A 25740-nucleotide genomic window follows, 5' to 3' on the forward strand; every position below is an offset into this window, starting at 1 on the left:
GCCCAGTCCTTCCTTCCAACACTTCACAATCCTTCCTATGTATATAGGGTCACCGAGCTCCAATGGACTTCTCACAATGGCACCTGACAACGACACAAAGAAGATCTAAATTATTGTGTTGATCTGGTGTCTAACTATAAGTGGCTTAGGTTGAACTAAATGAATAGTTTTGGATTTGTTGATTTCCAGGCCAGACCATAAACTAGAACTTAATTTGCTTCACTCTGGACAGTTACTCACTTTATGGTCTTCCCTAGTCCTGCCCCTTCTACCCATTGTCTCCATATAGAACCTGAGCAAGGAAGGCATTAAAAGTATAACTTCATTTGAAAGGCTTGCAGGGATTCCGTAAGCAATAAGAATCATTTTATAATTGTAGTTCTAGGCCCAAATCAATATCTACTTAAGTAGTTCCAGATGTTGGAATATTTTTTGTTGTTTTTTTTCTCCAAGTCCTGGTCATGCTATTTATTCCAAATATTTTAAATGAGCTTGATCTTGGTGGGGAGTTGTAAATCCCGCTCATTCTTCATCAGAGGGACTGTGTGTTTAGCGTTAACCTGGGAAGCGCTCCACTCTTGGTCTAATTGGTGCCATTCTAAGACTCTACGAAGGATGCACTCCGTCTTGATTTACTGCTTGCGAGATGACATCCATAGGGCTGTCTGGGGTATGGAAGCAGAAACAAAATGTATTTATGTCAGCAAAGTCATCAGAGAAGCCCAGAAGACACAGAAATTATATGGACAGAGGGCCAGGAGTTAGAGCAGAACAGGCTTGTTGGATGTTAGAGCCTAGTCACTAGCAAAATTCCTACTTTCACCTACAAGGTGCCTGTTTGGTTTCACACAAAATAGAATGTGAGTTGCCTAGAGTTGGGCAAGGTTTCTGTGGGTTTGGGTCAAATCTGGTCATAATATAACATTTCATTGATAACTTCATAAGCAAATTTAAAATCCTAGCTTAGTTGTGGTTCATAGTGAATCTTTTATGAAACTGACCCTCAAAGTAACTATTTGTTAGTGATATCTGCTATCTAGGGTCAACAATGAAATACAATATATTTGCAACTATGATTTTCAGGCTTTAACTTCCAAACATTGTTTTCTGAAATGCCTTTCTTTCCAGGCTATCTTAATGATCAAGTTCTCAATTTTAACTTGTTCTTCCAAAGTTTAAACATTTTTTCCTGTTTACAAATATCATTTGGAACTTAAAGAGAGTTTTAAAATTACTACTTTGTTTAAAAATCATGAGATGTTTTGAATAATTTTTATCATCTTTCCTCATATATTGTGTATATTGTTTGACTAGATAATCTTTTGATATCACATTAACTAGTTTTCTCCAACTCTGGTCATTTACAATAGAGGCAAAGGTAAATTTTAACTTGGGTTAAGTTCTGCTAATACTATTAATTAAGGATTACAAATGAATAACATTTCCCTTACACATATTTTAAACTTTTACCCCTATTTTTTTTGCTGTTTACTATATTTGGATCAGTGAAAAATCCAGCAAAATTTATACTTATTTAGGGTAGCTGAGATGGTCTCTCTTATTCATGTGACAGCCATATTTAGTTTTAACTATTTATATAATTTCCATTGCAACTAGATGCACAACAATGAAACCTTTGAACTCCTCTAAGATCAGCCATTTTTAATCAAGAACATTTTCACTGTGACCTATTACCTAAACCTATTAATTATTATGATGGGCTCTGCTTGTGTAATCTATTCCTCTCAGAGTGGGCAGTCCAGCCACTAGTTTCATTGAATTGAGTAAAACAAAACCAATAAACCCAATGTATTCCAATAGGGTAAAAAAAACCCCAAAAAACATTTAGAATAAATCCCTCTCTTTTTCTTACTCCACCCCTCCCCAAGCTGGAGGTCCTGTTCAGTAATGCAGAATTAACATCGTGAGAGTCCTACTTAGACAGCGAATGAAATAGAACAAAGAGTATCAGGTGCTAGTAGGACTAAATATGAATGTGTAAATTCCATTCTTATGTCCAATGTATGATTCAAACCGTTTGGAGTTGGTGGGAGCGCTGGTAGTGCAGTGACTGAGTGCTCAGCTGCTAAACAAACATTCAGGGGTCTTAATCGCTGGATACTCAAGGGAGGAAGGATGCGGCTGTCTGCTCCCCTAAAGATGAAAGCCTTTGAAACCCTATGAGCCCGTTCAATTATGTCCTATCAGTTCCCGGTAAGTCTGGAATTGACTCGTAGCAATAGATTTGATTTGGAGTTGGTGGTTCCCACGGCCCCGCGGTTTGGGGTTGTGGGGGTGCATGACCATGTGCAGGCTCCTTGAGAACAGGCACTGTGTGCTTGTATTCTTTCTAAGCAGAACGGTGCCTGGCTCAGTTAATGTTGAATGAAAAATGAGGCAGTTCAATATAGTGATAACGGCAAGGCAGTTTTAGAAACATTATTTTGGTTCGAGGTAGTTACTACTTCTGAGGCAGTAGGAAGAAATGGAAATAGGAATGGAGAATTACTTTCTGTTCACGCTGGGCAGGGATTCAACACCACCAGCCTTGAAGGCAAATGTTTCCCCCCTTTCTGTATATATTTGCACCCCACTTCATGGTGCAAAGGGCTTGGGGGACTGGAAATGTGGCGTTTGTCTACTAGGCTAGCACTATAATACTGCCGGCAGCAGAAAAGAAACTAAGTGTACCTTTGCGGGCCAGTTCAGGGCATCTTTCTCACTCAGAGAGTGTGGTTCCGAGTCTTTCTGGTCGTCAGTATCTGTCATTAAGTCACTTGTTATTATTATTAATGGGACCTGCTCTTTGATCCTTCAGTCTCTTGCTCAACCTTGGCCCCAAGTGGCCCTTTAAGCCTTGGGGAAGAGGACCCTGGCAGAAGTCGCTGCCCAAGGCCACACCCACTAAGAGGCCTTGGGTAACCCAGGGCTTTCTTGGCATCGTCTGGGCGGTCGGCAGCACTCGGCGCGCCGGAATCCCGGCTTCGCCCGCCGGTCTTCCCCGTGGGAAGCATGTCCCCTCCCGGGGCTGCTCCGCGCGCGGGGCGCCGGGGCGGCGGGCCCGGTCCCTCCCTGGGCCGGCTCGCCGCGCCCGCGGCCCCGAGCTCATTTGCATAGGGGTGCGCGCGGCGGCGGCGTGGAGCTGGAAGGCGGGCGCGGCCGGCAAGGCGGCGCGCGCGCGCGCACCCTGACAGATCGGCCCTGCTCGCTCACTCGCTCGTCCCCGGCTTCCGAGCACAGCATGGCGGTCAAGGTGACTCCAACCCTCTGCTGCTGGCTTTATTGCATAAGCGACACCGGGGGTCCTCCTTCCAGCCCCCCACCTCTTCTCGTTTCCTTCTTTGCCCTCTTCTTATATAGCGTGTCCTGGGCACCAGCTCGCCGTGGGGAGGCTGGACGGGGTTTGGACCGGAGGGAGAGGATGCCCGGCTGGGGGAGGGGCAGGAGGAGGGATTGTGAGTTCAAGGAGCTCGTGGGGACCCCAGATCGGGAAAGCAAGAATCGAGTCCTGCCCTTAGAGCGTGGGGTCGTGAGCCCAGAGTTAGGGGACATCGGGAAATGGGTAGGAGGAAGTGGCGTGCAAAGCCGGCATATCTAAGATAACTGTGTGCTGCGGTGGGGGAGGGGGAGAGCCATTGAGTCATTTGGGGCCTGAGTGCGGGCGGGGGTCCGGGTGGGCATTTGCACCGCAGGTTGCCGGGTGTGGAAAGCATTGGGAAAGGTTGTAGCAGGTACCGTATTTTAGATGGGGTGGGGAAAAGGGGCGCGTGGAAGTAATTAGATGCTCCGTTTGCTTTTCACCCGTAAGAAAGGCTGGTAGGCCAAGGGATTCATTTGGGGTGCCTGAACTTTCTTGCGATCCTACCCTTGCTGGCCTCTTGCTGGGAAGGTGGATGGTTGCTACAGTGTTGCTAGCAGATGGATAATAAAGTAAAAGGCCCATCCTCACTTTCTTCCCTTCCCTGTCCGGACGCAGCCCTGTCCGCAGACTCGCTCTCTTAGGCTTTTACGCCTGTCTTTTCGCCTTCCAGTCAGGGCTCTCCAGTTTGACAGTTGTTATCAGCCAGCGGTTAGTGCTTTGGGTTTGTTTTAAACTAAGTGCCCTTATAAAAGATAAGAGTATTGATCGCTAGTGATGTGAACTCTAATCTGAATAGATTGTGTAGTCTGGTAGTCTCTTGGTGAAGCATTAACTGGCCTTCCCCCCCCTCTTTTTTTGCTGCTTCTTACAGGTGCAGACAACCAAGCGAGGCGATCCTCATGAGTTAAGAAACATATTCCTGCAGGTAACTTGCCTTACGCAGTGTGCTTTTCATTGACATCCATCCCTACCCCCACCCCAAAATGAAGTCTTTAGCCCTTTTCTGACCTTAACTTTGAGGATTGGACTATTTTAAAATGGTATTCTTACAAACATGGCCAGGCAATGTAGCTTATGATTCCCTTATTTTGTTTTATTTAAGCTTGGCGAAAGATTTACCTTTTCAATTAAAGCTTGGTGGAAAGCTTTATCTCAAATTCCTTTTTCTTCACATATCCTATGGCTAAAAAGAAGGATGTTCCCATTTGGCTTAAGCCCTATACCAATATAACATTTCAAAGTGAATGGGCATTCTTATATAATTGATAGGTATGGTGACTAACAGCCTTCCTTGACAGTTGCAGTTACAGTTTTATTTGTGATTTTCTTAATTATAAATACTTTCCCACATAATTTATTACAGAGTGTATTATAGCTGTTCTTAATTTGTGTCTGTCTTTTTCTGCCTCCACTTAAATACATATAAACACAAACAGAATGTTACTCTCTAACATGTTTCTACTGAGCCTCCTTCACTTTTCAGGTTTAAGGATCAGTGACTTGGCTATAAACTTAAAAACAAGTGCAGGGCCCAAAGAGGTTGGCTTAGCTCTTGTTTTGCTTTCTTTTCTTAAATTTCAAAAGTTTCCTACTTAGCAAGTTGTACTTGAGAAGTAGATTTGAAGGGAGACAAGCTAAAGTGTTTCACTAAATCACGAGTTTTCCTCTGATGTTTTTCTTTGAAGAACTTTCTATTCTGTGTGTGTGTATGTGTGTGTGTGTAGACACCTTGACCTTGGGCAGGTCTCTGCTGGGCCCTGGTTTCCTCTGTAAAATGAGAGGTGATCTTCAAGGTTCCTTCTAATGCCAAAAGTCTAGGATTCTATATTAGGAACAGATTTGAACATATGCTGATGAGCCTAGAATAGATGCCATTTTAAAAATCGGTGACATGTGGTTATGCTCATGCTATTGTTGGAGAGGCTGCATCAGTGACCATACACGTTTCATGTGTATTCATGAAAAAGAATTAGTGAAGATGGTAATCTTAAATTTGATACGGGAAGAATCCTCTTTCCAGAACAAAAGTAATTGTGATGAAAATGCTCCATTGTGGCCTGGAAACCTTTATTCCCAGAAGAGTTCTTGAGAATAGCCAAAAACATGTCAGTAGTAACTGCACCATATGATTATACTCAATTGTTTTGTGAGGCGTTCCTGTGAGATAGTTAATTATATTTTCTAGATTAATAGGCACCCCACATGAAGCAGTGACAAGAGCCCCGACCTAGGTGTCAGGGACACTGGGTTCAGTTCCCAGCGCTCCCACTGTCTGTGGCAATTTCGGGCTCATTATTTAACCTCCTTGGGCTTTGTCTTCTCATGTACAACTTGAAGAAACTTAAAGAACTGGGAATTGAGCTCCTTCCAACTTTAAAAGTTCTATGGGAAAAAATTTTTTTGTCTGTGATTCTGTATGGATTTGTGTGGGTGTTTTTTTTGGGGGGATGGGAATACAAGGAGGAGGGAGGTTTCCAGGAGAAAGGCCAGAGCTGTTACCAGCAATTTGAAAACTTTTAAATCTTTTCATTTAGTGGCTTATATCTTCTCTATTTATATATTGGTTTGATGACCTTATTTCATTTTTATATAGAAACTTTATGGAATTCATAAATTAGTAATTATAAGAGTTGTTCTAAATCACCAGCCAGTTCCAGGCTTGCAAACCTACAAGGACAATTCAACCTTGACGTATGGACTCCCTATGAGTCAGAACTGACTCGATGGCAGTGATTTGTTTGTTTAATTAATAAGGGCATTGCTCCCGGCATTACTGATAGGTGAGAGAGAAAACATAGCTAACTACTTTTAGGAAAGCATAAAGATTGAAATGATAAAATAGAGCCTATTGAATCAACTTGAGAACAGTTGTCAACATGTTAGATTTTGATTTCTTGCTTGAATACTTCAAACTATAGCTACCTGACATTTTATTTTAGATGTATATGTTGTACTAATACTGTAGAGATAATAGGAGACAAAATATTATATTTCTGTAGCACTTAACATAGTACTCAGCACCTATTTACTGGGGATTGTACTGACCTGGAGTGGCTGATGCCTGGGGAAACAGAAACGAAGGGCAGTACCAGGGACACTGTACGGGAAGAATCTGTTGAATTTGGTATTAAATCTGGAAGGAAAGAAGCAGTAGTGAATCTGGCATTGTTAGAATAGAGATGAATTGGCAAACCTTCTATTTTGAGATCATAGTTGTTGTAGAGTGTATTTGGATCAGAAGTAGGTATCTTGTATTTGGATCAGAAGTAGGTATCATACCGATGAGAGAATGACTGAGTCACATCTTGAATGGTGACGATGAGAGAATGACTGAGTCACATCTTGAATGGTGATGGACGTGTGATTAACTCTTCTCAGAGATTCCTTCCAACTCTTAACTGCCTGTGAGGAATCAAAGTTAGTGAAGGGAAATGCATAATCGATAGTACCCAGTGCCATCAAGTTGTTTCCTATTCATAATAACCTTATACAGAGTTTCTAAGACTGTACTGTAAATCTATATAAGAGCATATAGTCTCATCTTCCTCTTGCAGAGTAGCTGGTGGGTTTGAACCACTAACCTTATGATTCGCAGCCCAGCATCTAACCCATAGCACCACTGGGACTCCTATAATTTATGGTGGAGCAAACAAATTGGCTCACCCAGATCATATTGCTCATGGTAATAGTAACAACATATAACATTTATTATTAGCCGTGCCAGAAATTGGTCTAATGTTTTAAATGAATTATGTCATGTCAATTTTCATAACGACCTTTATAAGACAGGTTTATTGTCCCTGTTATATAGATGTGGTTAAATAACTTGGTTAATGTTTCTCAGTCCATAAATGACAGAACCCACAGTCAAATCAAATGCCAGGACCTGTGCTCTTCAGCCTTGCTTGCGCTATCCTGTTTGTAGGATCTTGAAAAAGGAAATGATTTTTCAAAGGCAGAGGTATAGAAGGGACCACTGGCAACTGAAGTGGGGAGCGGGGAGGGAGGAGGAGGGGGGAAAAAAGGGAAACCGAGCTGATTCCAGGAACCCAAGTGGAAGGTGAATTTTGAGAATGACGAGTGCAACGAATGTATAAGGGTGCTTTGCTCAATTGATGTATGTACGGATTGTGATAAGGGTTGTATGAACCCCAATAAAAAGATTTATTAATTAAAAAAATAAATAAGAGAGAGAGAAAAAAAACATGATCCAGAACAAAAAAATTAAAATCTAACCACTCTAAGCCTTGATGGAAAATCTTCCCTCTTTGTTGTTGCTCTCTAGAACAGTTGGCCAAAGAGCTTGGATTGGAACCAGTGGGCAGGCCCTGTGGTTCTGTGAGCGGGTAAACTGAAGTGGTGGGTTCTGGCAGTTCTGTGTTTGTTGGATAAAGTGTGGAGTGACTGGAAGTAGGAAGGCGATCAGCTAAGAGGCTATTGAAATAATGCACATGGAAGATAACGGCCTGGAGTGGCTGATGGCTGGGAAAATAGAAAAGAAGACAATCCCAGGGACACTGTAACGGAAGAATCGTTGAATTTGGTGTTAAATGTGGAAGTGAAGGAAGCACTAGCGAATCTGGCATTTTTAGGATAGAGATGAATTGGCCAAGCTTCCATTTTGAGATTGCAGTCGTGTGGAGTAATTTGGTTACTCAATAAGCGTATCTCAGTAAGTTCAAGTCAAGTTTGGACAGATACACATTTGTACAGGTCAAGGAAATTAAACATAAAATAGGACAGAAGATCAAGGAGTGATTTTTCTGGGGATAACCACATATAAAGTGGAAAAGGGGAGAATTGGCATTTAAGAATAACATAGGTATAGTGGATGATCAGACTAGATTATTCTCTAATTAGTATGATTTGATTTTGACATGATTTTGAGGACATTTAGGTTTAGGATCATTGGAGTCATTTTAAAACTGTTAAGGGTAGGTAGAATTTTATAGTTTAAGACACCGGGGAAAACTCCTCTTAAAAATTTAGATCACTGTGGCATTGACTAAGTTAATAGAGTCAATATAGTTAATTTGTCTTATAAATAACAAAATATTCCTATTCGAAAGTGTTGAGAGAGGGGGGAGCATGGAAGGAGGGGGAAAATGAGGGACTGATACCAAGGGCTCAAGTAGAAAGCAAATGTTTTGAGAATGATGATGGCAACAAATATACAAATGTGCTTGACACGATGGATGTATGTGTGGATTGTGATAAGAATTGTATGAGCCCCCAATAAAATGATTTTTAAAAAAGCGCGTTGGTATATCTGTGTAGAGTGGAATTAGGTGTGCAGGCTTTTAAGAGAATTTCAGAAGAGTAAAACACTATTTTGCGCATAAGGAAATAGGTGTATGTCCTTCACTGCTTCTCAGATTTTGACGGGCTCTGCTTTCTATTGGCTAAAACAAACCAAACTAACCAGCGGTCTTCACTGGGATTCCACTTTGCCCCCAAGTTCGTGACAGTGGAGCTCCACAAATGAATTCTTAGGTGTTAGGTTGTGCTACAGTTTCACAGCCAGTTGTCAAGGTGAGATTTCGCTATTGTGTATTACCTTTGCACAACTGCCCTTCCTGATTTCTCTCTCTTTCTATATGTCCCGGACCCACACACTGTCATTGCTGCAGTTTTGCTACATCAGAAGTATAGTTTTCAAAAAAAGAAAAGAAAGAAATAGTAGCAAAAGGAGAGAGAGAAGAAGCAATAAAGAGGGAGGTGGTGTTGGGTCAACAGGCGTGTCAAATGCTGGTGGTAAGCTTGCCAGATTTCAGAATGAAGAGTTAGTCTGTCCTGTGCTTTGTGGCAAAGTAGGTGTGTCAAAAACTATTTTTAGTGAATGAGTTTTAAAAATCTCTTTTCTAGTTTATATTTTTTAGTTGATGATTCTTCTGTTGCTTATTAAAAGGTCAGTGTTTTGTGGTGTGAGGGGGCAAGGTGGCCTAATGGGTTGTGTGTTGGACTGCTTACCACAAGGCCAGCAGATCGAAACTACCTGTCGCTGCATAGGAAAAAGATGAGGCTTTGTGCTCTTCATCGGTTGCAGTGACAGTCTTGGGAGCGCATGGGAGTAGTTCAGCTCTGCCCTCTGGGTTGCTGCGAAGTGGAATCGACTGAGACCCAGCCCTGTTGAGAGACTGGGCAACTGGGTACGCCAGACTAGAAAGGTCTTGAAACTTAGGCTCGCATATTATTTTGATCAAATTCTTTTCCTTATACCACCAATGTAGCACTGAAGATGACATCCACAGAAATTTATGAAATGCATTTTTCATCTTTATTTTTGACTAGAGAATAAACAGAAAAAGATGTGCCAATATAAAGCAAACAATGGTTCTTCCTTGGGCTTTCACGATAATGCATTTGTTTTTTCTCTTTCTGTGGTTGTTGAGACTATACATTGGACATACTGAGTTTGACAGAAATGCCCTTGTATTCGGTAAATGAGCATTTGTTTACACGTAGTATAATTGTTTACTTATTTTGGTAATAACTTCTGGCTGAAGGGCTTTTAGGAGGAGTACCTCATGCTTTGATTATGGGCTAGGGTTGTATTCTCTAAGTGGGGATGTGCACTTTTACTGCAACGATTACAGTTCCAGAAAGATTAGCAAGTGTGAAAGGTGGTAACATCTGAAGCTGAACTGTGGAGAACTCTCATACAGTATTTGTGGAAACAAAAGCCTCTTTGGAAAGTTTTCCGGCAGTAGTTTAAAAAGAAAGTATCGGGAGGGAGGGGGAGGAAAAAAAGGAAAATGAGCTGATTCCAGGAACCTAGGCGAATTTTGAGAGTGATGAGGGCAACGAATGTATAAGTATGCTCTGCACAAATAATGTATGTATGGACTGTGATAAGAGTTGTATGAGCCCCAATAAAATGATTTAAATTAAAAAATAAAGCAAATAACCCAATTAAAAACATAAAAAGAAAGTATCACTTGAACAAACCATCTTACTTTTGGGATACCTTTCCTAGAGAAATAAAAGTACTGAATAATATATAAGTACATGATTGTTAATTGCAAGACTAGTCCCTCAGAAGTACACTTTATTGAATGCTATCAAAGGGGGTTGGAAGGGGGCACCTAGTAGAAAAATTATGGAATAACTATATCATGGTAGTTTCAGGTGATAGTAAAAATGACCAAGGCTGATTGAGAAGAATTCCCAACTCTTAAGTGAGAAAGGAAGACGTAAAGAAGCGTGTATAGCACAATTCTACTTTAGTAAAAACAAAGTCACTGCATGCATGTGGTTGTATCTCTATATGTGTTTATTTATGACATAATGAGCATTGGAAAACATATGGCAAGAAACATACTGGATTGTTAACTTGATTGGAGGACGAGAAAGAGAAAAGCAAAGTCTTAATGGACATTATTAAACTTGGAGCAAAGGAATAATTAACAGTGAGAATTTTGCAATTTAGAATCTGAAGATAGATGCATAAATTGGATCGAAGACATGACTCAATGGTACTGAACAACAACTTTGTGCCAAGCCAGGCCTTGTGCTAAGTGATAGCTCTTGCGAAATGAGGAAGAGGAGCTTGCTGAGGTTAGGCCCCGCTTTCTCGGAGTGAGCTTTTGTTGTTAGGTGCCCTTACGTGGGCTGACTCCTAGCAACTCCGTGTGCAACAGAAGGACGCTGCCCAGTCCCAGGCCAGCGCACCCCTCATGTCTGAGCCCCTTGTTGCAGCCACTACGTCAGCCATAGTGAGATGGCTCATTGAGGGTCTTGCTCGCTTTTGTTGACCTCTGCTCTCTCAGGAATGATGTCCTTCTCAGGGTCAGGGCACTCCCAAGTATGTGGAATGGTGTCTCCATCCTTGCGTCTCTAAGGAGCATCCTGGGAGGCGTTTGCTCTGGCAGCCCACGTATTCATTGGCCAGCTTTCACTTGCACATGAGAGATTGAATGGAGGTCAGGTGCACCTTGGTCTTCAAGGTGACTTTCAGCACTTTAAAGAGGTCTTGGGCAGCAGATTTGTTTGTTTGCTTTCTTGATTTCTGCTTCCTTGAGAGGCTGGCTTGGGTCCATAAAATGAAATCCTTAACAACTTCAGGCTTTCTTCCACTATCATGATGTTTATCGGTCTGATTGTGAAGACTTTTGTTTTATTTACATTGAGTTGTAATCCAGACTGAAGGTTGTATTCTTGGATCTTCATCAGTAAGAGCTTGAGGTCCCCTTTACTTTTAGCAAGTCGGGTCATGCGCTTATCATAGGTTGTTAAAGAGCCTTCCTCCAAACTTGATGCTGTGTCCTTCTCCAGCTAATTTAGCTTCTATTATTTACTAAGTGTGGCGAAAGGGTTCAACCTCGATCCACACCTTATCCCGATTTTAAACTCTTCAATAGCCCCTTGTTCGGGTCCAATGACTGCCACTCAAGGTCTCTGTACAGGTAAGATAGGGGTGAGAGAGGTAAATTAGAAAGAGTACAAACTATGACAAGCCTGAAAAGGAAATGGCCAGAGTGATGACAATGGCCGTTTGCGGTTTTAGAGTGTGGTCAAGGCAGGCCTCTGAGAACGCAGACTAGGAACGACTCACTCAAAGGTCAGTAAGGTGAGCACAAGGACGAAGGCCTAGCCGTGAGAAAGGGCTTGGCATACTCGCCAAAGGGACAGAAGCCTTGTGTGCTTGAAGCATCAGTGAGTGAGGAGAGAAATGGTCAGTCAGATGAGGCTAAAGCCGTCGGATCAAAGAGGGCTTGGCAGTGCACAGAGAAGCACTTGGATTTTCACCTCAGGACTGTTGGAAATCATGGAAGATCCATCATCTTGCAAGTGGAGTGATTTAGTATATATTTTAAATAGACTATTGAGATGACACAGGACCATGCAGTGTTTTGTTCTGGTGTGTGCAGGGTCGCGATGGGTCCGACAACACCCCCCTCCCCTACCCCCGGCCCAACAATGGCACCAGACAACCACCACGAGATGTAAATTCTCATGGATGTGTGCTTTGAGTAAACAGTGATTCTTCCCATTCAATTCCCTCCTAGCCATAGGGATGCTAAGAACATCTTGAACGGACCTTCAGTAAAGAGCTTAATTTTCATCCAGGAGACAGCACGATGTGGCTGGGGCCGATATGGGCTTTCCACTTTAAGCTGGCTCGGCAAAAAGCCTCATTTCTCTCCTTTGACCTTTCTGTGCGACTTTAGGTGCTTATATTGCTTTTGGAGCCTATTTCCCCATCCATGGGAGAAGGATAAGCATGTTTACCACGTATGATAGGGCGAGACTAAGTGAAGCAGTGTATAAAGTATGCTTGGCACCTGGAGAACTGAATAGAGCTTAGGCCTTGTCCACTTCCTTCTCTTCTAATACCAACAGGCGGAATCCCAAATCTTCCCCAGACAACTGCAGGACCGGATAGTGATGAGGATGTTAATAAGTGTTTATGAGCATGCACAGGCAGTCAGTTAATTACTTAAGAGTCTTGAGACGTACATCTGGGATCTTCACACTTCCTCATGCAGAGATCTACCATCAGCGATCATTTCCAACACGTGGGTTCTAACACGGGATATTTGTCGTTGTTGGTAGCCGTTGAGGTGATTCAACACAGGGTTGGTAGCCATTGAGGTGATTCAACACAGGGTGACCCTGTGCTCAGAGCAGAGCTGCTTCTCAGGACTTTCAAGGCTGTGATCTTTCAGATGCAATCATGAGGAATTCCTGTCTTCTGAGGAATCTCTGGGTGGGTTTGAACCACCAACCTTTCAATTAGTAGTTGAGTGCTTCTCCATTTGTACCACCCAGGGACTCCGAGAAGGGGTATTGCCATGTTGTAGCGCTGATAGAACCCGAGGGACCATGGAGGATATCTGTGGAATTTTCAGTTTGCTCAGTCTGGGTCAGAGGAGAAAGCATAGTCACCGTAGATGTCATGTTCAGGCAGGCTCGCCCATGTGGGGGGTGGGGCCCCAGATTAAAATCCTATCAGTTTGACACTTACAGGAGAAAGTTGATGCTCCTCCCACCCCTCTGCTCCCACCCCAGGTTCCAAGTTAAATCTCAACTATTGTTCATAACCTCTACCTCGCCTAGCTTGAGTCACATGCAAGGTTCCCCCCTCCTCTGCATTAATCAGCAGGTACCAGAGGGATGTAGTTCTTTCATTGCCATACCTGAGTCACCTGTGTACCTGTTGGGTCAAGTCAGCGCCGCTTGAGTCATAGGCAGGAAGGTTGGGGAGGCGTTTGTTTCTCAAAAGGAAATCTAGACGCAGTGCCTAAGAAGGGGTTAGGAAACCTAGACCGGATAAAGCAACAGATGGACATCCTAAGAGGGATTGAGAGACCCAGGGCCTGCAGGTGGTTCAGGGAAGCTGAAAGGCAGAAGTGGGAAGAGGTTCTGAGTCTCCACCGACTTCCGCCACGTGCTTCTAGCAGTGCGTTCATGCTGCCTGCAAAGATGCTTTAACTAAAAGGACAGACAACAAAATGCAAACGAAGCTCTCTGAAGAAGAAATGTCACTTCACTCTATTCTTTCTTCAGATAACCTTCCTCATCTTTCCTGTTCCTTACTCCTCTGATCTCATTGCTTAGTATTTGGGCAGCTCGGGTCAACAGAGATGGATGTTGCTGGCCCTACAATGAGCCAAGGATGGTGCTAGAGGTATGCAAATGAATAAGAAATTCCTGTCCTTAAAAAAATAAGGTAAAAATCACCCTGGTGACACAGTGGTTAAGGCACCTGTCAGCCAAAAGGGCTGCAGTTCAAATTTAGCAGGTATTCCGAGAAAGACGTGGCAGTCTGCTTCTGTAAAGATGTACAGCCTGCGGAGCCCGTGGGTGGCTCTCGGGACCACAGAGCTGCTGCTGTGAATCCACTTTGGCTTGGTCCTTCAGAGACTTAACTCGAACAAGCACGTAAGTTACACATTTATACACCAAGACATTATTTTTTGTTAAATATGAGAACATTCTAGATAAGTCCTTTATACACTCTACGCCAAACCCAATATTTCCTTGCTACTGATTATTTTTTGTTTTTGTGTCTATATGAGTAGACTGAGTTTTCCAATTTAAATTCCCTTTGCCTGTAAGGGTTCATAGAACATCTTGAGCTGCGCCTCAATTATGTAACCTCTTTTCCTTCCGGAGACAACATGGTGTGGCTGCAGCCTACCTAGGCTGTGCCGTCTAACCTAGGTTTGAGTCCTCATTTGATCCTAAGAGATTCTTGGCTGTGTTTCTCTCTAGGTGTTTCCCAAAGCATTTGCGTAGAAAATATGATGTTTGGCTGCTTGTAAAGCAAAGGGACTACCAGGAGCTAGTGCTTACTGGGGTCATTATTATGTAGTGGGTGATATTTTAAGTGTTTTATACAATTTACCATGTTTAATCATCCAAACAACTTTACAAGGTAGGTATTACTATCATGATAGGTCTTACTGTTTCAGTTTGACACGTACGGAAATGTGTCCAGAAATGTCAGTGACTTGCTCAAGGTCGTGAAGTATGTGAGGAATCTGACTTTTATATGTCAACGCAACAGGCTTTTTTACCTTAGGAGCCATGCTGTTATTTTTTGTAGACTTAGTTTTTTGGGGGCAAATTTCAAACATTTGTAGATAAAGCTAGAGACAATCGAATGAAATGCTGTCTATCCATCGCCCACCTTCATCAAGTATCTTGCTTCATCTGTATCACAGCTGCTCTGGGTTATTTTGAAGTAAATCTCAGACATCACATCACTACATCTCTTAATGTTTCCTGTAGCTTTAAATGATAAAAGTCTGAAAAGCCATCTAACCAAACCACAAATCACACCCAAAAAACATTTCCTTAATATCAGTTTCCATTTACTGTTGAAATTATGTTGTTTCATATATTTTTTTAAGTTGCTATATTAAAGTCAGAATCTAAGCAATGTTCATACAGTGTGTTTGGTTGCTTTTGCTTAGGTATTTTAATATTTTTCATGGCTTACCAGGGTAGAAATCCTGTTTCCATAATGGCAAAACTATTGGTACTTAATCCAAGTTTGCCAGTATTAAGGCATCCTTCTCTCTAAGAATTGCACCTTGATTGTCAAAGAGACCTAATTTGTCCAGGCTTAAAACTAGATTTGCTCCTCGTATGTTATCAAGGTCACTTAGAGCCTGAAATGGAAATATTTACTTAGAACAATGCGAATTAATCATTCAACTTAATCTGGGAAGTATTCTGGTTCTGGTTTCCTGAGGCCACTATTCCAAAGTTCTTGGTCATTTCTAGGGGAAAATTGTTTTAATACTTCAAGTTTATAATAATTGCTTCAGTTCATTTTAATAATCAATGAAGGTCCTTGATCCTTCCCTGTTCTAGAAACTTCACTGTTCATTAGTTGATAGTGGTATTTGTTATAATGAATATGGTAAAAATACATAGATGAGGCAAAGCAAAACAAAAAAGGACATAACATTTCACACACAGCCTGAGTTAGACTGATCTCCACAGATATTTTTTAGCAAAATCATATAGAAGATTGTTTATCAAGTATAGGAAGTATGCAGCTGAAAGTGCTAGTGGAATTAGACGTATAAGAACTACCTTTCCTTAATGCATATGCAGTTTAGTTTGTTTTAGCATTTTATTGCTTTTACAGATGTTGTAACAATCCATAATTCAATTAGATCTAGCGTAGTTGTACAGTTGCTGCCACCATCATTTTCAAAACATTTTCTTTTTGCTTGAACTCTTTGATCTCAGCTCCCTTTTATCCCCTCCCTCCCCCACCTCACCACCCCCTATGCAATTTTAGTTAACAAGCAGAATACTTGTATATAAATAATTAAAATCTCTGCTTTAAAAAATTAAGGTAGACTTGTTGCTGTATTTTTCCCTCATTACAATGGAATAAATAGTCGTTCATTTTAATTGATCCCACATGATGAAGTCCATATTGCCGGGTTATAACAGGACTGTGTGTCAGTTCTGCTGTGATCACTGCTCCTTATGCTGAGAACTTGTGCAGCAAAGGGCATGCATTCCTGACTAAATTTGGCTTCCGTTACAAGTAAGAGCAGAAAGAGGGAAGGGGATTAACTTCCTATGCTCGGCGCCTTGCCTTGGTACACAGGGTCCTAATCCATTGTTATTGTAACTCATTTTTCTATATGGGAAATGCTATGTGTTATGCCCAATGTACAGTCACTGCACTTTGTGACAGCGCCATTTGAGTTGCTGGAATTGTGAGGATGTGAAGATGCGAAAATGTCAGCTCATCTCCGTTGGAACCGAGTCGTGGAGGAACAGTTTGCTTTGACTCACATTACCACCACATGTTGGCTAAGCAGAGAGGCTCTGCCAGGACCAGTGAGGACTGATCTCAGGACGGCGGCCAGGGCGCGCGAGGGAAGCCAAGGAAACCTGGGTGAGGAGAGGGCGGAAGGGTCAGAACAATGACTCCTTCATGTGTGGGCAGACCCTGAACAATCGAGTCGGCCAGGGAGAAACGGGGGTCCTCTGCTTTTCTGTGTTTCTAGACATTTACAGGAACTGTCCCAAGATGCACACGCACTGCGTTTAGATCTCTTTTCCCCCTCACAACTGGACAGCAATTTCCCCATAGTCCCTTAGTAGGGAAGAGGTTCAGAGAAGCTGCAAGTTTTCCCCAAGAATGGCCAACTAGTTAATAGTACGGGAGATGACAGCCCACATTTTCCGATTCCGCTTTCAGTGTCTGTCACGCCTTGGCCTCTGAGCTACTTCAGGAACTGGGTTACTGAGCTCTGTATCCCTGTACCGTGCATGCCCCAGCACATAGCTAGTGTTTAATACATGGTTTTGCGTGAGCACAGTAACTGGGGACAGTTGATCTCAGCAAATGTTTGGATTAAAAAACAGTGCTGCTAGATATGTGACCTAAGTGTTGGTGTTCACACCTGAAAATCCATGGCCTTGGTGCACTGCATAAAGTTTAAAAAAAAACAAAAACGGCAAACAGGATAAAACCAAAAACCATAACCAGCCTTCTCTTCATAAGAGATTAACATTTTACATCTCTGGAAAATCTTTTAGAAATAAATTTAAAAGAAGAAAAAGAAAATCAAGAATCGATTTCTGAATGTGTAACCCACTTAAACAAAGGCAATTTGTATCATTTAGACCAGTGGTTCTCAACCTTCCTAATGCCCTGACCCTTTAATATAGTTCCTCATGTTCTGGTGACACCCCCTCCCATAAAATTATTTTCTTTTTTTTTCATAAAATGATTTTCATTGCTACTTCATCACTGTCATTTTGCTACTATTATGAATCAGGTGATCCCTGTGAAAGGGTCGTTCGACCCCCAAAGGGGTCACACCTCACAAGTTGAGAGCTGCTGATTTATACTATTTCCCCTGACTTACATTTCCTAACTCATTTAGACTTTTTCTAATTCATGCCATTGCATTTAAAACAATCGTTTATTTTAAAGGCAGGTGTGAAGTATTTTAACTATAAGTTATTAGGTATGGGAAGCACACCAACCTGTGTGAGCCAAGGACTGTAAATAATAAAACCCAAACCTGGAGGAGGAAGCTGTACCACAGCCTAAATTCTAAACACCTATTTGTGGAATGCTAAGGATGCAAGGCTCCTACATGGACTCTCTGGTGAATCTCCACTGATCATAGTCTAGGAGTGTGAATACCCTTACTATCAGACAAAGAGCATTATAAAGTGGATTTTAACAGCTGTCGTTGGGCTGGAATGTAACACCTGACAGTAGCTCTCCTTTTTGACCTATTTTGAATTGATTTCTTCTGATTTTAGATTAAAATTTTCTGGGTTTTTTGGGTCATTATTGCTGGGTCCTTTTCTTGGGGTCTATGTTTTGTATGTTTTTCTGTATAGGGAAGTCAGGATGAGTGGGTCTATGTTTTGTATGTTTTTCTGTACAGGGAAGTCAGGATGAGTGGGTCTATGTTTTGTATGTTTTTCTGTATAGGGAAGTCAGGATGAGTGGGTCTATGTTTTGTATGTTTTTCTGTATAGGGAAGTCAGGATGAGTGGGTCTATGTTTTGTATGTTTTTCTGTATAGGGAAGTCAGGATGAGTGGGTCTATGTTTTGTATGTTTTTCTGTATAGGGAAGTCAGGATGGGTGGGTCTATGTTTTGTATGTTTTTCTGTATAGGGAAGTCAGGATGGGTGGGTCTATGTTTTGTATGTTTTTCTGTACAGGGAAGTCAGGATGAGTGGGTCTATGTTTTGTATGTTTTTCTGTACAGGGAAGTCAGGATGGGTGGGTCTATGTTTTGTATGTTTTTCTGTATAGGGAAGTCAGGATGAGTGGGTCTATGTTTTGTATGTTTTTCTGTATAGGGAAGTCAGGATGAGTGGGTCTATGTTTTGTATGTTTTTCTGTATAGGGAAGTCAGGATGAGTGGGTCTATGTTTTGTATGTTTTTCTGTATAGGGAAGTCAGGATGAGTGGGTCTATGTTTTGTATGTTTTTCTGTATAGGGAAGTCAGGATGGGTGGGTCTATGTTTTGTATGTTTTTCTGTACAGGGAAGTCAGGATGGGTGGGTCTATGTTTTGTATGTTTTTCTGTACAGGGAAGTCAGGATGAGTGGGTCTATGTTTTGTATGTTTTTCTGTACAGGGAAGTCAGGATGGGTGGGTCTATGTTTTGCATGTTTTTCTGTATAGGGAAGTCAGGATGAGTGGGTCTATGTTTTGTATGTTTTTCTGTACAGGGAAGTCAGGATGGGTGGGTCTATGTTTTGTATGTTTTTCTGTACAGGGAAGTCAGGATGGGTGGGTCTATGTTTTGTATGTTTTTCTGTATAGGGAAGTCAGGATGGGTGGGTCTATGTTTTGTATGTTTTTCTGTACAGGGAAGTCAGGATGAGTGGGTCTATGTTTTGTATGTTTTTCTGTACAGGGAAGTCAGGATGGGTGGGTCTATGTTTTGTATGTTTTTCTGTACAGGGAAGTCAGGATGAGTGGGTCTATGTTTTGTATGTTTTTCTGTACAGGGAAGTCAGGATGAGTGGGTCTATGTTTTGTATGTTTTTCTGTATAGGGAAGTCAGGATGAGTGGGTCTATGTTTTGTATGTTTTTCTGTACAGGGAAGTCAGGATGAGTGGGTCTATGTTTTGTATGTTTTTCTGTACAGGGAAGTCAGGATGGGTGGGTCTATGTTTTGTATGTTTTTCTGTATAGGGAAGTCAGGATGGGTGGGTCTATGTTTTGTATGTTTTTCTGTATAGGGAAGTCAGGATGAGTGGGTCTATGTTTTGTATGTTTTTCTGTACAGGGAAGTCAGGATGAGTGGGTCTATGTTTTGTATGTTTTTCTGTATAGGGAAGTCAGGATGGGTGGGTCTATGTTTTGTATGTTTTTCTGTACAGGGAAGTCAGGATGGGTGGGTCTATGTTTTGTATGTTTTTCTGTACAGGGAAGTCAGGATGAGTGGGTCTATGTTTTGTATGTTTTTCTGTACAGGGAAGTCAGGATGGGTGGGTCTATGTTTTGCATGTTTTTCTGTACAGGGAAGTCAGGATGAGTGGGTCTATGTTTTGTATGTTTTTCTGTACAGGGAAGTCAGGATGGGTGGGTCTATGTTTTGTATGTTTTTCTGTACAGGGAAGTCAGGATGGGTGGGTCTATGTTTTGTATGTTTTTCTGTATAGGGAAGTCAGGATGGGTGGGTCTATGTTTTGTATGTTTTTCTGTACAGGGAAGTCAGGATGAGTGGGTCTATGTTTTGTATGTTTTTCTGTACAGGGAAGTCAGGATGGGTGGGTCTATGTTTTGTATGTTTTTCTGTACAGGGAAGTCAGGATGAGTGGGTCTATGTTTTGTATGTTTTTCTGTACAGGGAAGTCAGGATGAGTGGGTCTATGTTTTGTATGTTTTTCTGTATAGGGAAGTCAGGATGGGTGGGTCTATGTTTTGTATGTTTTTCTGTACAGGGAAGTCAGGATGGGTGGGTCTATGTTTTGTATGTTTTTCTGTACAGGGAAGTCAGGATGGGTGGGTCTATGTTTTGTATGTTTTTCTGTACAGGGAAGTCAGGATGGGTGGGTCTATGTTTTGTATGTTTTTCTGTATAGGGAAGTCAGGATGGGTGGGTCTATGTTTTGTATGTTTTTCTGTACAGGGAAGTCAGGATGAGTGGGTCTATGTTTTGTATGTTTTTCTGTACAGGGAAGTCAGGATGGGTGGGTCTATGTTTTGTATGTTTTTCTGTACAGGGAAGTCAGGATGAGTGGGTCTATGTTTTGTATGTTTTTCTGTACAGGGAAGTCAGGATGAGTGGGTCTATGTTTTGTATGTTTTTCTGTACAGGGAAGTCAGGATGAGTGGGTCTATGTTTTGTATGTTTTTCTGTATAGGGAAGTCAGGATGAGTGGGTCTATGTTTTGTATGTTTTTCTGTATAGGGAAGTCAGGATGAGTGGGTCTATGTTTTGTATGTTTTTCTGTACAGGGAAGTCAGGATGAGTGGGTCTATGTTTTGTATGTTTTTCTGTACAGGGAAGTCAGGATGAGTGGGTCTATGTTTTGTATGTTTTTCTGTACAGGGAAGTCAGGATGAGTGGGTCTATGTTTTGTATGTTTTTCTGTACAGGGAAGTCAGGATGAGTGGGTCTATGTTTTGTATGTTTTTCTGTACAGGGAAGTCAGGATGAGTGGGTCTATGTTTTGTATGTTTTTCTGTACAGGGAAGTCAGGATGAGTGGGTCTATGTTTTGTATGTTTTTCTGTACAGGGAAGTCAGGATGAGTGGGTCTATGTTTTGTATGTTTTTCTGTACAGGGAAGTCAGGATGAGTGGGTCTATGTTTTGTATGTTTTTCTGTACAGGGAAGTCAGGATGAGTGGGTCTATGTTTTGTATGTTTTTCTGTATAGGGAAGTCAGGATGAGTGGGTCTATGTTTTGTATGTTTTTCTGTACAGGGAAGTCAGGATGAGTGGGTCTATGTTTTGTATGTTTTTCTGTACAGGGAAGTCAGGATGAGTGGGTCTATGTTTTGTATGTTTTTCTGTACAGGGAAGTCAGGATGAGTGGGTCTATGTTTTGTATGTTTTTCTGTATAGGGAAGTCAGGATGAGTGGGTCTATGTTTTGTATGTTTTTCTGTACAGGGAAGTCAGGATGAGTGGGTCTATGTTTTGTATGTTTTTCTGTACAGGGAAGTCAGGATGAGTGGGTCTATGTTTTGTATGTTTTTCTGTATAGGGAAGTCAGGATGAGTGGGTCTATGTTTTGTATGTTTTTCTGTATAGGGAAGTCAGGATGAGTGGGTCTATGTTTTGTATGTTTTTCTGTATAGGGTAGTCAGGATGAGTGGGTCTATGTTTTGTATGTTTTTCTGTATAGGGAAGTCAGGATGAGTGGGTCTATGTTTTGTATGTTTTTCTGTACAGGGAAGTCAGGATGGGTGGGTCTATGTTTTGTATTTTTTGTTTGTTTTTCTGTATAGGGAAATCAGAGTGAGTGGATCTATGAAGACAGCAACTGGATTAATAATTACCTGGTGTCACCGAAGGGGATGTTGGGTGGGGGGAAATAGGGAGTCAATAGCACTGGGTACAAAAAGGAAGAAAATATTCCAGAATTGCTTGTGGTGATGATTTTGCTTTCCTTTTTAAAATGATTGACCTACTAAATTGTATTATATATTAATTATAGCTCAGTAAAACTATTGTGCTGGTATAATTAATGTTCTAGAATTTACCTCTAGGTTCTAATATCCATTGCAATGGCTACACAGAAACTCAGACAGAATTTATAATTAAACTCATGATTTATTAAGGAAGTAACAAATTGTAATGCCAGTGAGATTTGTGGAGGATTGAGTTATTTATAAGGACATGTTCCAAATTTCTCTCAAGCCTGATGATAAATGCCCAGAGAAGCATTCAGCTTATGCTTCCTGCATTAATTAACCCAGAAGCACCCTCCTCCAGTAAGCTGCAGACATTCAGCTCTACTTCCATGGGTCAGCAAGCCCAACTTCCCCATTTAAGTATCTAGACTAGGTCGTTTGATGCTGTGTTTAGCCATACCACGCCTGGCATCTCCATTAGGGATTTCTAAGGGAAAGTGGCTGGCTGACAGGTGCAGAGAATGTGGCGATGCTGGAACCTGCTGCTGTGTCGCCCCGCTCCAGTGGTCAAGCAGGACAGGGTGTCGTAGGACTGAGGCCTCCTGTCCCCCTGTGCCAGTGGTTTTCAACCTTCCTAATGCCGCAACCCTTTAGTATGGTTCCTCATGTTGTGGTGACCCCCCAACCCTAAAATTATTTTCTTTGCTACTTCATAACTGTTATTTTGCTACTGTTATGAATCATAATGTTAATATCTGATATGCAGGATGTATTTTCATTGTTACAAATTAAACATAATAAAAGCATAGTGATTAATCACAAAACACTATGTAATTATATATTGTGAAATATTTATATGTTTTCCGATGGTCTTAGGTGACTCCTGTGAAAGGGTCGTTTGACCCCAAAAGGGCTCTCCACCCACAGTCTCCTGCACCAAAGCACTTGCTTTCCTTGCTCATGGGGTTGGGAAGTCCACCACTCTACTCCATGCTTTGGCTCCTGGTCCTGCTGCCGTTCCTCTGATGTTAAGTTGTCATCTGGATCCAGGGGGTTCACTGTGCAGGCATCTCCGGTCCAGAAGATATGCAACAATCTTGGCTCTTGCTGATAATGAGATTCCCTTTTGCTTCTCTGAAGGCTGATTTTATACCCAGCAGGATGCCATGCCAGGAATCCTGCCATTACTCACAGGTGAATTTGCAATCACTCACTGGTGAAATCTATCAGTCTCTCACTTTCTTACCAGACCCATGCAGGGAAAGGTCATCTGGTGGGAGTTAGAGACTTTGGCTAGAAGAGCCACGTTCGATAATTCCTACTCCCTGCAACTATTAAAAAATTTTAAAAGATGAAATTAATGAAACTGTCTTTAAATATGTTAACGAAATGCTCTTAATCATTGCTAAGGGTATACATCCTCTGTGGACTAAGCCCAAATATGATTTTATGTCACATCATTGAATCTTAAATTAATGTTTTTTTCCTTACTCAATGGAAATGTAAGATAATGTGTAAGTTCTTGGCAAGGTCTGGCCTAACAGTTAAACTCTGAGGTAGCCTGCACACATTCTAAAGGTCACTCAAGGTGGCTGTTGAGTGTGGTTACGTTGGTTCTGTGTCCTAGCCTATCTTTCCTCCCTATGGCAGGTTTGAACTGCAGCCCTTTCAGTTAACAGCTGAAGCATCCAAACATTGTGTCACCAGCACTCCTTCACTTATGGTTAAATTTGGCAGATTGTAAAAGTTATTACTATTACATTTACACCAGCCAATTGAGGCCTTGATATGCTGATCTCATAGACAATACATTACGAGATACCGAAGATGATTTTATTCTCATATGGAGCTAAACATAGTTCAGTGTCATTTGCTATGTAAAATTTGCATGTGATATACTGCCATCTTCTATAGGCAATAGTTTTGATTAAATATATAAAGATTCTAATCTCTCTTAAGGTCTATTTTAGTTCTCAAACTTGAGAATGCCAAGGCCGTTTCAGTCACTTGTGAACTGTATGTCCAGTGTAAATATAAATATTTCTGGAAATGTCAAAGCTGTGTGCACTTTTATGTTCAAGTACTTCTCGTGGGTTTGCAAAAAAGTTGAATCAAGCAAAGAGACCACCTCTTTTTACTCCGCCACTGTCAGCTACTTCTTGCAGTGCCTTTCATGTGCCCTTGACTTTTTGCCCGAGAGGGATTTACAGCTGCTCAAGAGACATCTTTTAAATGGCAAATGATTAACTCTAAAGTTATTTGGCGCCTGGATATACTATTTAGTTAGTTTCATTGAAAGACACTTTAGTTCGTCCTGTAAAATGGTAGTGAGACTATGGAATGGTCTTCTGGAATGAGTAAATTACTTGGTATGCTACATCTTTAGTATGGGTGGAAAAGCAAAAACGTTTTTTTAAAACTGCCTTCTTTGGGGTCACTTTTAGTGTAAACATCCATCATTTTGGTTAGTAGAAAGAGTAGGTATCAATACAGCCACTTAACATTTTCTTATTTTGAGTTTTAGATCTGTTATACTATACTTTTAATCTCTACAAAACACTGCTTCTCAGTTAATGAGAATATGAAGTATTAAAAGTAGTTAGTTGTTTAAAATCTGCATATCTACCATATTTTAAAAGTTAAAAGAAACCACAACAACCAAACTTTTAGTTTAAATCTACTTTTTTTAGAAACTGTTGTTTATTCTATTAGTGTTGCACCTCATTTGTTTCAGCGTCTGGACTAACTGTGGGCAGACTCTAGTATTAGGTCTAAAATCCTTCTTCTGTCTTGTTCAATCAACAGGCTCACTGACATTGCCAAGTAATTGTGTCTAATTTAATGAGCCAATTAGTTCACTGCCTCCCTTAAAAGTCAAGTATTGAGTCCTTGTGGATGAGACTTGAGTTTTTTCCCTCTGAGCAATACACTCTATCTTTTAGTTAAAATCAAGTTAAAATAGACTAAGAGAGAAAGAGGGGAAACACTAGCTAACACCGCAGGGAAAGTGATTCTCTGGCATCGTTTATAACCACAGATACTGGCAAAGCCTGTTCCAACATGTGTCAACAAAAGCATTTGTTTTCTTGGTTGCCTGCTGTGTGCTAAGGCAGTTCTATTTCCTGATAGTTTTAAAGTCAAGAATGTTGTGAAATTCTGGTGATTCCCTAAGTCCAGTATACTTCCATTGTGTGTGTGTTCTGTGTAGATAATGGTGGTAGACAAGTAGACACCTCTCAAATTCTATCTATACTAACATGCCAATTCTGAAATGGTTTCCCATCTCTTCCATTTTAAAAATAAATTACACTCTGGTGTGTGTGTGTGTGTGTGTATGTATGTATAGATACACACACATCTATCTATAGATGAACATATATGGAGCCTTAGTGGCATTGTGGGGTAGGCATTGGGTTGCTAACAGCAAGAGCAATGGTTCAACCCCACCAGATGCACGTTGGGAGAATGACGAGGTTGTCAACTCCTGTAAAGATATACAGCCTTGGAAAGCGTTTACAGGGCTCTATGAGTCAGAATCGATTTGATGATAATGGTTCATGGTTTTATATATATATATATATATATATATATATATATATATATATATATATATATATATATATATATATATATATATATATATATATATATGAGCCCTGATGGTATAATAGGTTAAAAGTTGGGCCACTAACCACAAGGTCAGCTGTTCGAACACACCAGTCACTCAGAGGGAGCGCACGAAGGCTTTCTGCTGCTTGTGTAAAGATTTACAACCTGGAGAACCCAAAAGGGCAGTTCTACTCTGTTGCTATACGTCAGAATTGACTTGATGGC

General features: G+C 41.3%; 1 protein-coding gene across 1 annotated transcript in view; it reads left to right on the forward strand.

Annotated features, from left to right (window-relative positions):
- Window positions 1-2942: 2942 nt before the first annotated feature.
- Window positions 2943-25740, forward strand: part of SLC25A12 (solute carrier family 25 member 12) — a 91458-nt gene continuing 68660 nt past the window's right edge. The window contains exons 1-2 of the mRNA XM_075529289.1: window positions 2943-3253; window positions 4233-4286. Coding sequence (XP_075385404.1) covers window positions 3242-3253; window positions 4233-4286 — 66 coding nt within the window. The 5' untranslated portion in view covers window positions 2943-3241. The remainder of the gene's footprint in view (window positions 3254-4232; window positions 4287-25740) is intronic.

Source organism: Tenrec ecaudatus, chromosome 13 (assembly GCF_050624435.1).
Source record: "Tenrec ecaudatus isolate mTenEca1 chromosome 13, mTenEca1.hap1, whole genome shotgun sequence".
NCBI classification, from domain to species: domain Eukaryota; kingdom Metazoa; phylum Chordata; class Mammalia; order Afrosoricida; family Tenrecidae; genus Tenrec; species Tenrec ecaudatus.